The 12,503-nt window shown below is 46.3% G+C and overlaps 1 protein-coding gene across 4 annotated transcripts in view; it reads left to right on the plus strand.

The window, feature by feature from the left end:
* The window catches only part of ppp2r2ba (protein phosphatase 2, regulatory subunit B, beta a), a 42,541-nt gene that overhangs the window by 16,792 nt on the left and 13,246 nt on the right, over nucleotides 1-12,503 (plus strand). The window contains exon 1 of one of the 4 annotated variants that reach the window (XM_047585321.1): nucleotides 4,256-5,393. The exons of 2 other annotated variants lie outside the window; for them this stretch is intronic. In XM_047585321.1, the coding sequence (XP_047441277.1) occupies nucleotides 5,324-5,393 (70 nt within the window). In that variant the 5' untranslated portion in view covers nucleotides 4,256-5,323. Of the gene's footprint in view, nucleotides 1-4,255; nucleotides 5,394-12,308; nucleotides 12,364-12,503 lie in introns of those variants that run through there. One more of the 4 variants, XM_047585322.1, reaches the window with a different exon arrangement.

A 12,503-nucleotide genomic window follows, 5' to 3' on the forward strand; every position in this document is an offset into this window, starting at 1 on the left:
CAGAGTTGGAGGCTGTGACTACCATCTACCATCAGAGATTTTGCCATCCTGTTTAGGGTGCGGTATATTATATATAGATACAGCTATAGCATTTTAATAATAATACATTTTATGCCGCCTTTCACGTCACCTAAGGTCACCTAACAGAGAAGGAAAACATATTAAAAACATCAAGCAAAAACAACAAAAAGTGGACAGTTAAGGTAGTGCAGGTCAACAGATGAGTTTTGAGTTGTGTTTTGAATAATGAGATGGAGATGGAGCAGCTGAAGGCGCGGGCATCCATAATGCTGAGGCGTAAGGTGGGGATGGTGAGGAGTCCAGCAGAGGTCTAGCGGAGGGAGGAGGTGTACTAGACGGAGGTTATCATGTTGGATGAGGTAGTGTACAGGGAACCAGTGGGGTGAGATGAGAACAGGGTCAGATGTGGTCAGATGATTTGGTGCCGGTGATGATCCGGGCGACAGTTATTATGGATGATTTGTAGTCTCTCTAGTTTGGCGGGGAGGCCAGTGAGGAGAGTGTTACATGGACCAGGATTTCAGCGGTGGATTGAGAAAGAGAAAAACCTCTCAAATATCTCAAGCTAAAACACTTTTATGCCCTCATGAAGTGGTTTTTCAGATGTATCGATAACAGTTTATCCCAAAATTGGAAAAGGAAACACATTTTCCGCAATTCCCCGTCACCGGGCGTCACCGGAGTTGATGCTGGGGGTCATGTGACCAGTTCATTTGAAGTCCATTTCCTCAAGGTGAAGTCTCGCGTGGTGAAAATTTAGAACAATTACGGCATATCGAAAGGCAAGACTTTACAAGAGTCACAGCTCATTCGCAAAACACCTTTCAATGGAAATGCTTACGAAGCGCAATCGCTTGATGGGGTGAGTCTGAGGATGTTGCGTAGGTGGAAGAATGCAGTCTGGGTTTTTAATATGAGGACCAAATGAGAGGGTGATGTCCAGAATGTCACCAAGACTTTTGACATTCTGGATAGGAGGTCTAGCTATGCTAGCAGTGGGGCTACCAGTGTTAGTCCAGTCTAAAATCCCTCAACTCTGATCAAGCATTTATGGTCCCCAGAAGATGATGTATTGACAAGTTTTTGCAAATTTTGGCTGAATTGCTATTACATTATTTGTCCAGATATTCATGGTGCCATTCATTCATTTTCTGTAACTGTCCTTTGGCGGGTCGCGGGGGTTCTGGAGTCTATCCCAGGTGTCACTGGGTGAGAGTGGGGGTGCACCCTGGACAGGCCTTTGGCCTCTCGCAGGGCTAACACAGAGAGAAAGACAAGCCTTCACACTTACACCCACGGCCAATTTAGAGTCACCAATTAACTTAATGAGCATGTGTTTGGATGGTTGGAGGAAGACGGAGTACCCACCAGACCAGACCAGAGTACCGGAGAGAACCCACGCAGACACAGGGAGAACATGCAAACCTCACACAGAAAGGCCACAGACAGCCGATGGAACCCGCCAACACATTTTACTTATTTTATTAAATATCTCTAAGGCTGCTCAGTGGTAGAGAGCGGGGCCTAATGAGTATCTCATGACTTTTCATCTTGCAAGTTCCACGTTTGAAATCTGATGTTCTCTTCAGAATAAATATAATAACTAATAATTCCCTCCACTCTTTGCTGTACTGTGTGTTCAAAAATGTTAACACACTTATATAAAGTGGTGAACATGGTAAACATAATACTCACATAAGACAAATGAGCCGCCGTTCAGTTCACATCTCACATAGTTGTAGCAACGCTCTTAATCATATTTGATTTATACGATTTTTGCAGCCCTTTATCCAGGGAATTAGCCAAAACAGACATTCCTCTCTGGTTAATATAGCAGTTAAAGATTTATTTCCATACTTCCACACCTACTTTATTCCCCAGCCACTGTAGAGTGTACTTTTATGTTTTATATGGAGCATAAATGAGTATGTTTGCGGCATGATAGTGGCATACCAAACATATTTTATAGAACTTTATTATCCCAAACCAATTAATTTGATCCTTTTTCAGTTTATTCCATTAACAATGTTGAAACATTTTTTTGAAAGGGAACAGTTAACAATCAAATACATTTCATCTTCACCAGTCTAATAAACGATATTAAACATTAATGTATTCTCAGCTGCAGACTCATTGTTGCATTATTTATTCATGTCAAAATATGATTACCAGTACGGGCCTTAAATAGGCTTTGGATTTATTCGCCATAACCATATATTTGCGGAATTAGCTGCATGAAAATAGTCAATATCTTAGCCTATTTAAACTAGGCCTTATCCAGTAATCAATACGCTATCGACTGCAGTCTTGAGATATGAGGTAATTGCAGTGAAGCTACAGAAGTATAACTGTGCTGCACTGCTGCTGTGTGGTCAAATGCCTGTACTCTATATTGTGAGTGAATGTATGTGTTGCTTGGTATGCAGGCGACGGCGTTTTCCCACTCGGAGCCCTACACCGGCATCCCCAGGTCAAGCAATTACCACACATCAAGGAAAGCAATTGGCCGTGACTAAAATATTATTGCCATGTGATTGTGTCCCTATGTTTGCTGCTGCTAGGGCCTAATTTAACCCACTTTGTCCATACGATCGTGGAGAATTGAGGACACGCTCTCCAATTCTGGTGGCCCCCCGAGCATTTCCTGCAAGTCAGACGCACAGGCAGCTGGTCTGGAGACGCGCTGTCACTGGTCTCTTAACCCAGTGGAGTGGGAGATGGGGTGTAATGAGCGAGAGAAGTGAGGTAGCAGAGGAGAACTAGTAGTCTGAGATTTGGAGGAGGAAGGCGGTATTAAATGAGCCACTGGGTGCGGAAACTTGAGGCCTTTTGAGTGAAGGATATGAGAGTGTGTGTGTGTGTGTGTGTGTGTCGACCTGTGAGGACTTGTGAGGTCATATTTTTAAGAGGGGGGAATGGGATAGTGAAAATGAAATGGGTGCACGCATGCACATGGATTGGGACGGAGGCAGGCAGGGAGGGATATGGTGGCTGATATTAGATATTAGAGAGGCTGCATTGATCCCAGCCTCTGGCTCGGAGCAGCATTCTCCACTTATTCCTTCATTATGCAGTCAAATCTCTCTGTGCCTTTAGCTGCCACTCCTGCCCTTCATCTCTGTGCCTCATAATTTCTACCCCCCCAACCTCCCGACGAAATCTGACAATACTGAACCTCTCATCCATGCCGGTTCATTCTGCTAAACCCGTTGTTTCACCGATTTCATTTCAATTTCCTTGCATCTACTCGGCTGTAACTCAGCCAAGGCCTTTGTGGATGAGGAGCGCTCCGTGTTTCTTTTGTCCTCGCAGATCCTGTTTAAATATTGATAGAGATGGAGAAACACAGTTGACCGCTCAGTTAGATCTAAGAAGGTTAAGGATGGCAGCTTTTCTCTGCAAATTTCATTACAGGAGCAGAGGACTGTAAATATGGAAACATCTGAATGGTGGATGCTTGCCGACGCTCCAGCAGCCTTCATTATCCCCCGGTATGGATAATGCCCCGTAATGTATTCCAATCGAGATGGAGGTTGGAGGGTGATGGGGTGTAAAATAGCAAGTGTAGGAAGGCCTGTTTTTTTTTTTTTTTTTTTTTTTTTTTGGGGTATGAGCAGCCTACCTCCCTGACAGCCAGAACTCCATTAGTGGAGGAGCAGAGGATTGGGTGTGCAAATGGTCCTGTGGATTAGAGTGTTAATGCATTTACGAGAGGGGGCTCCACAATCCCTTTATTGCTGCTGCTGCTGCTGCTGGTGTGTGTGCCGAGGCTCGTGCAGGGACGATACCCGGTCCCTTTGTGGAAGCAGAGAGATTTAGGGTAAAGTGAGTAGATAGAGGCAGAGATGCACGGCGCGCCGACGCAGCACACACTCATCAAAGATTACAGCTTTGACCAGAGGAAGGCCCATTGTGTGTGGCGTTATTAAACTCAGCATGGAAATGAGATCTTCCCAGAAAGAGGCGCAGGCGGCAGCCATACTAATCTAATTAATCAGCGTCTGTCTTTTTTTTTTTCTTTTCATTCTCATCTTCTTTCTGACTGTCCGTACCCTGTGGTCTACTTCACCTATACCCCCTCTGTCTCCATCGCTCTCGTTTGAGTCCCTCCCTTCCCAGAATTTTCTGTAACTTGATGCATCTGTGAAGTGCATCTTTGGAAAGAAACTTGCCGTGTCATGCGCTTCTTATTACATATCTTATAAAAAAAGCTTCTGTTGTCCTCTCCTGGCGTGACTGTTGCTGCTGTTAGGGATGGGCACAGATGCAGAGGGGAGAGCAGAGAAAGCAGTCTCACTTCTCAGTCTGCGGGGGTAATGTATAGATGCCTCCGCAGCAGGGTGGTGGTATGGTGATCTACCAGGCTTAACAGGCAACCTGCCACCAGGCCAGAGGGCAGCTGTCGGCTTTACACGCACGAACCTGGTTGGTGGTCACCAGTGAGTGAACAGATTTTGAAGTCTTCCTCTGGCTGATGCTGGCTCGACCGAGCGTCACATTTGCTGCTGGTGGTTTTTAAAGGGAGGGGCCCTCCTCCTGCTGAAGCGCAGCAGCACCAGCACAGTGTGTAGCCACAGCGCAGCTCTCTCTCTGCGCTATCCGGCAACAGTGAGTCAGCTGAGCTGCCGGGATCGCAGGCGCCGGACCGCTAGGACTGAATGATTGAATGAGAGGGAGAGAATGCGAGGAGACCCCGCATGATCCGGAGACAGAAAAGGGAAGATGCAGCCCTGACATGGAAACGCTGAGGTGATCGGAGCAAGCTTGTTGACGCATAATCCCGCCCGCCCCGCTGGCACTGGGAGGGGGGGTTAGACAATCTAGCCTGCCTAAACTCAAATCCTCCAAAAGAGATTTACGGAGTGCGCTGCCGCTTGCCGCTGCTACGGGTGCAACCTTCAAGGAGACGTCGCATTTATTTCATTTTTAACCAACCGTACAGTTTTTTCCCCCTGGTTTTTTATTTCAATAGTCTTGGGAGACGCACAGCGAGCTCTGATGGAGAGAACCTAATGCGCTATAATAAGTAGGCTACTAAACGCACTGTTGGCATCGACACTGTCACTGCGTCGCGGACTCGGTGGGCTCGGTGGACGCGTCCCGAGGCGTGTCGTGTCTGTGTGGGGACAGGGACCTGCCCGTGCGTCGTCGTCATCGCAGGTATTTGATTGTGTTGATTACGCCCGGAGGATCTGGAGCCATGACAGGCCCCCCGCTGGTCCCTCAGCCCGCCTGCTGACGGTACCGGGCAGGATGGGAGCAGGTCTGCCGCGTTCAGGATCCGGAACCAGCCGATTTATCAATGGAGGAGGAGAGTGACACCCGGAAAATCAACAACAGCTTCCTTCGCGACCACAACTATGCAACCGAAGGTATTTAACATAGAAAGAAGAAAAAAAAAAAAAAAAAAAAAAACGATTAACCTGGAGGCACCAGGCGGAGGAGGGCTTATATCGCAGTTTAAAAAAGTCATTTAAATTCTTCCAACAGATATTACAGCAAATATTAAGCAGGCTACTATAAAAAGGCCTGGGTGATAAAAATATATAGGCTTCATAATGGTGCTATTTGGTCTTCACGGAGTGCGTAATTGTGTTTTAAGGCCATTAAATCACCTCCCACGCATTATAACATGCTATTTATGATAATAAAAGAACATTCTAGTCATCTGGGGTGAAGGTGCAGCATGTAGGTGTCAGGGTGGTTTCCATCCAGCCCATGTAGATCAGGGGCTTTATAATCTGCATGGACTACATGCAACAAGGGAATAAAACCTGCTCAGCTTCTTCTGTAGTCTGTAATGTTCAGGCTGGTAAAAAATAAATAAATAAATGATGGGGAAATGTACCTTCATCATTCTGTGTTGACTTGTTGAAAAAATGAGACAGGGACGAGGAAGGTGCCCTAATTCTAGGAGGCAGCACAATGAAATATGGATCTCTCTACTTCGCTCTTTCACGCGCACACACACACACACACATTTTCACTGTACATGCTCGTAAACCAGCACTGAACAATAGCGGTTTTCTTCAGCTGTGAGTGCTTCCATGTTTCCTCCTCATTGACCACTCATCAGCCTCTCGATTATCAACCTGTTAAGTGTTTGATGCTTAATAAGTCCCTTATGTTCCACCAGTTAGACGCACCTGTCTTCCACCGCCGCCTACAATCAGCACGAGACATTGATTTAGAGGCAATAAAAAAAAAATACAGTTTAGCTCATTTGCATCTCAGTGTACGTTTACTAATTTATATGCAGATTGCTCATGGACATTAACTGCCGTACTGATATCGGTGAAGTAATTAAGTCATTGAGATTTAGAGTTTTATTTCATTTCCAATCATAACACCATCATGTAATGTTTAAATGCAATGTATTTGGCTTTAAATAACTACATATACATTTTGTTATATATGTGTATATATATATACACAGTATTTTTACTACAGATTAAAATAGGCCTTGAGCCAACTCCGATGTGCACAGTACCATCTTCTCATTAATCATTCCGTGCTTAAACAAATAATTACTATCTTCGCACAGACGTTTGAGATAAATACAGTTAGTGGTATTTATTGTTCAGTTTGAAGTGCTGCTTTTTTTTGCAGTCAGTGGTATAAATAGTCTCTGCAGGGCTGGGCAAGCCTTTAATTCTTTCTCACAAGACACATTTTTACCACCCACTTACCATGAGGTCTGGAAAGGAACAAAATCGGCCAAAACACAGACACATATTTTAAGTTGAAATATGATGTAGCTCCACGTAACTGAGAAATGTTTTTTTATGCTAATGATGGATTGAATACAATAGAACGGTACACCAGAGTGGGTTAGAATAGAGGTTGTTGGAGGGTATATGTGGCTGCGGGGTGGGTCAGAGCCGCCACAGCTCCTTCCATTTGCCAAGATCTCAGGTTACAGATGCCACCGCAGGCTGGAGGAAAGACAGAATCAAGGCTCAGAAGGCAGAAAGTCTCATTCTTTCATGCTTTTCTGCTGCTTCCTTCGTTCTTGTTGTTTCTTTTTCTCCTTCATTTAAATGCCGGAGAGCTCCATCATTTGCTCAGCTCCAGCACTTTGTGTGATGATTCCCTGTCACTGCTAAACACACAGTCACTGGTTCACAGCGAGAGGAAAGCGAAGTAGTGGGGGTGGGAGTGGGCGTGATGAATATCTTTGTTTGATGTGCGCATCGAGATGAAAAACAGGAGGGCATCTTCTTGTCTCCATCTCTCTTTCTTCACTCCGTCTCACTCTCTCGCTCGCCGTTTCATTCATTGGACCAGGAGAAGGTGGAGGAGAGTTACACAGATTGTAAAACGTGTCTCCCTAAAGCAAAGGACTGTCTAGTCTGAGGCCCATCTGTGCTTTTCAGATGTCTACTTTTGTTGTATTTTATTGCTGTGATTTACGAGTGATCGTCACACTCCGTATATCATGAATAAGTGCATGCGTCTGTGTTTTTTGTTTGCCCTCTCACTCCTTGTCTCATAAGTGCTGTGGAGTCAGCGGCTAAATATCCCACAGGCCGGTGTTGGGGTCTGTCGCCCGTCCTCATAAATTCACCAAAGTCTTCCATGAGGCCCAGTCCGCTCAGACCACACACACACACATTTTGGTCTACTATGAGATGAGCAGGACTTCCCTTCCGGCCGTGCTTGCCCACGGCAGCAGGACACTTTAATGATGTCACATTTTAATGATGTCACTCTTACTGACCTTTGCCTTGCACCAATCCCACGGCTCAGTGGGTCTATGGGCGGTTACATTGATGCTGTTTGCTCACACACATACACACTAATGTTAGCGAAAAAACAGTCAGTCAGTCAGGTATGATACTTTGAAGTCGCTTCAACCTCAAAGCAAAGTTCTCAGAGATCATTACTATCCAGAGGGGATGAAAATGACATTCGATTCTGATTTGCATTCAGCTGCTGCCTGCAGATGACGCATTGCTAATGGTGATAGGATGCGTGATTTGTGTCTCCCCGTAGCTGTGTGTGCTGATTCAGTCGGCTGTTGGGCTCCTGTAGCATCAGCCTTTCATAATCTCCACACCTCGGATGTTCCTATAATGGATGGAATTGTCAAATAGCACCACACTGGGTGTGAAATGTAAATAGGTCTCTTCTCTGTGAGGCAGGACCTTACCTAACATCTGCTTTGGTATTGATTTCAGGTCCCATACAATTTAGTCACCGGAACAATGACCTAAAGATCTATTGGTAGGACATGTAATCCTTTCCTGCTTCTCTCCCCTGCCCCCTCTTCTTCGCCTTCCGCGTCTCGCTCCCTGCTTTGCTGTTACACGTCTGATGCGAGTACAAGCTTGCGCGTATGTTCTGACCTCTCCAGCCCCAGCGAATACTGATGCAGTTCCCCGAAACAGAGAGCGCACAGCCTTTATTGCTGCTGCTGATGAAAGCAGAGCCCGGTTGCCTGTGCCAAGGCAAACGGCCTGGGGCCACACTTTAGGACCCCGGCATAAAACGACTTAGCCCGGCGTACCCTCAGGTCCCATCCATTATTCACTATGAAACACTCAAATCGCCGGGCCCCTCCTCGCCACACAGTGCACGGAAGATAATGTGCATGCATGTGCATGGGGGGTGGTGGGAGCTTAATGGCAAGCTGTGAAGTTGGGGCGAGTCACACTCCTTGTTCAGCAGCTGCTTTCATCCCCTGATTAGCTTCTTATTAAGTCTGCAGCACCATGAAAATTTAATGAGAATTTATTAAAGAATACCCGCAGTGTTGCTACTGTAGGATGATTGCAACAATGTCCTATTTCTCAACAGAGATATGGCTTCCTGGTCAGTAGATGGCTTAATGCAATGATGGATGCACTGTTTCTGAGTCCTCTGGTGCACCACTAGCCTGAAGGCGAAGCAGTGTTTGACCTTTCTGGACTTGATAATGGGGTACATTTGTAAGTTTTGATAGCTAATTCCTGTGTCTCGTGCGCTCGCCATTACACGGAAACCTTCATGTTTCCGTGATAAGGTCGCCTCAGATACAGGATTTTGGATCTGTGCAGCAGACATCTAATCTTCGATTCACTCCAGCCTTGAAAACGGGAAGATGAAAGGGATTGAACCAAAGCACCACAGACGGAGTGTCAGCTTTTTGTTTTGGTGGTGGATTATGATTGCGTGCTTCTTCGCTTCCCCCGACACCCCCCCCTCGCTGCACGCTTTCAATTTCTAAAAGAATACCAAATAACAGGCATTTTAAATGACGCCTCTTGGTGTTGGGCTTGCAGGAGTCGAACATTGATTTCACTCCCTTCACCGCCTCACCCCGATTTCGGCTCCTTCTCGTCCCGTGTTGTGTCTGCAGTCAGATGTGGGCCACGCCGATGTGTTAATGAAGTGTGAGAAGTGAAGCAGTAACACGTCTCGCCCATTTCACCCTCAACTCCCTGGAGTGTGGGGATACGGAAAATGCATGCACAAAAGAGTACACACGCGCGCAAACGCACGCAGGAGGAAACACACACATACATACGCACGCACGCACGCACGCACGCACACACCCTGTCTCAATCTCAAGGGGCTGATCCTGTAGAAACCAGGTTAATTAGCTTGTTCACTCCAGATCTTACAAAGAGTCATGCTCTTAAGATGAAGAGAGGTGCATTGTGCTCTGTTGCTTTGTGCGCCGCTAATAAAGCCTAATAAGGCCTTAATCATACGGCTGGGTACCAGACCAGTAGGTAGCAGGGCATATTCGCAATTTTGATTGATCTCCTTTGTTGCCGGTGTGAAATGAAGTCGTTAATCAGGCTGCTTGTTCGGCACAGAAAGGGTCCTTACGTCGTCACGTACAGTATTTTGTGATACCTCAACGTGTTTGTGTTCCCGGACAGAAAGAAACGCAGACGTATGACGTGTTTTGCTGATTATCCACTGAACACTGGCTGGTGGAAACAGAGAGTGCGGCAGTGGACTCGAATTATCCACCGTCCTGATCCTTTGACGCAGACGGCTCACCACAAGTGCTATAATCCTCTCCAGTCCATGTCTAACGCTAACAAAGCGTTCACACCATGTTGCTCACGTCCCTCCCTCTACCTGAAATTACTGCACTCCACTTACGCAACTAGCTTTCCATTCACGCACACCATTTTTGTGTCTTACACAACCGTCCAGTGCCACTGGATCAAGCCTCGGTTAGATTTTTTCTTGTTTTTTTGTTTTTTACCTCTGACAGGATTATGTGTTGTCTAGAGGTTAGCCAGGGTGCTTCTATCTATTTTGGTCTCTGCCTGTGTGTGCACCAACGAATCTCGCTGTGCAATCTTTTATTTAGAGCGGCAAACTTCTCTTGCCCAGACTTCTCCCTACGCTATTATTGCTCTTAGCTGCTCTTTCTGTTGTGCGCTGATCTGTCATGCTCGGGGCGTCTATAAATACATTCAATATCCTGTCCTGGTGCCGCTGTATTTCTGGCTCCTCGTACTCGGTTTTCATTCCAGAATCAATGCATATCTATGTTTCCATCCGATTTGTTTCACTGCCAATTCCACAGTATATGCATGCTGAAGGGGTTGCTTATTGAGTATCAGATCGGTGTACAGAAACAGATAAGAGCTGCTCTGCGCCTGCTTTAATTCAGCCGTACATACACGCATCGCAGCGGCGGGCCAACAGGCTTGTCCGTGTTATTACTTGGTGATGGATGCGTGCTATCTCGAGCATCCCTCTGAAGCGCTGACCTGTCTTTGTCAGACCTGGCTGGCCGCAGGATTTATGGGCTTCATCTTGGTTATGGTCTGCTGATGAAGCTGTGTGTGTGTTTGCGACAGAGAGAGACCGACTGTGTGTGTGTGTGTGTAAGTACACATTTGATCAGTCAGCCTGCTCCTAATTCCAAGTCCATCTTGACCCCGCTGATGCTCCCGTAATGAAAATCTGTTGTGATGCAAGAGGAAATCATTTAGCAGGCCCCGCCCACCTGCGCCCGCGCCGCTAATCAATGCGCTCCCTCCAATGCCGTCTCGTTTAAAGGATACGTCGCCATTTGAGCGCAATTTCGTCAGCGGCTTGAGGTTGAATGGCTCGCCTTGTCTGGCGTGAATTCATTTGCATGAGGAAAAGCTCATTTCGAGAGGCATTCCATCACGTCTTTACCGCGAGCGTCGGCCTCACTTGCTGTGCCTGGCTCATAGTTCGCGGAGATGATTGAGGGACATATCTCGTGTATAAACTGGTTAAATGGCATCCATCAATTTTGGTTTCTCTTCAGTGAGTTAATGCGTTCATGATGAGGGAGGGATAGAGCAGAGAGGGAGTGGGGGACTCTGAAAAAAGGGAGAAAACGCCTTTGGTTTAAGAATGCTGACTGCTAAGCCGATTCTACTCGATTCACAGCAGTAGGTTTGGTCTGATGGTGTCTGCGAGGACACTAGCTGTGTGCGTATGAAATTGTCGGGAGGGGGGGAGGGTGCGCGACACATCTCTGTGTAGGCATGAAGTCTACAAACGACACAGAAATCATTTTTTTTTTTTTTTTTTTTTGCCTGTGTGTGCACTTGTGAGAGTGCATGCGCCGACAGTATCAGAGGGGTTCTCCCAGCCTGTAATTAGGTCAGACTTTGTCTTGTCTGTGAAAGGTTATTAGATTCCTTATTCAAATATGACTAGTATTAGGCCCCCACCTCATGTCATTAGCAACGCATGGCAATGAGAATCCCTCTGACCTCATCCGTGAATGTGACTTTCTGTCTAACAGCTATTTGGAACAAGGGCACATGTAACACAAATATACGAAGACATGATGCTTAGTCACTTCCACCGTGAACAACAGCGTTATGTGCATAGATGAGCCCATCCACAGGGAGCCTATTGTCTGGAGTTGTGTGCTGCATTGAACTGCACTCACTCCCCCAGATGCACTAGCAGGTTTTCACTCTATTGCAGCACTCTCTCTGTCTGCTGAATTACAGCTAGCATCAGCAACTAAGTCGAAGAGCTATTGGCACACATACGCTCCCGAACTGCCGCTAGAGATGGAAACGGTCTCCATAGCAACGTTCCCCTCTCCTGTTCAGAGCTCCGCCAGTAGCAGGTCCACTGAGGGCGTGGGGGGTACAAAACAACAAGCTCTCTCTCTCTCTTTTTCTCTCTGTCTAACATTATTGTCACTGTTAAAAAGAGGGCTAGTCTCTGCTGCGGTGTATATATGTGTGTGTGTGTGTGAGTGTTAGAGAGAGGGAGACATTAGACATTATGCCAGGTCTTTTTAGCCCAGGGCTGTATAATAATTACAGTCACCATTAGCCTCTCCTAAACCAAGGCAGATGTATGCCTTTGAGGAGGAGAGGAAAAGCAACCTTAAGGGTAGGTGTCTATTATTTACTTTTTGGCAAAACCGTAGCTATGCAGAGCTTCTCAGACATGTTAGAGATGGACAACACTGACTGGTAGCGTTTCTCTAAATATTTAATTGTTCTACGCTGAATAATAATAGAACATATAAT

Source organism: Mugil cephalus, chromosome 5, assembly GCF_022458985.1.
Source record: "Mugil cephalus isolate CIBA_MC_2020 chromosome 5, CIBA_Mcephalus_1.1, whole genome shotgun sequence".
Taxonomy (NCBI): Eukaryota; Metazoa; Chordata; class Actinopteri; order Mugiliformes; family Mugilidae; genus Mugil; species Mugil cephalus.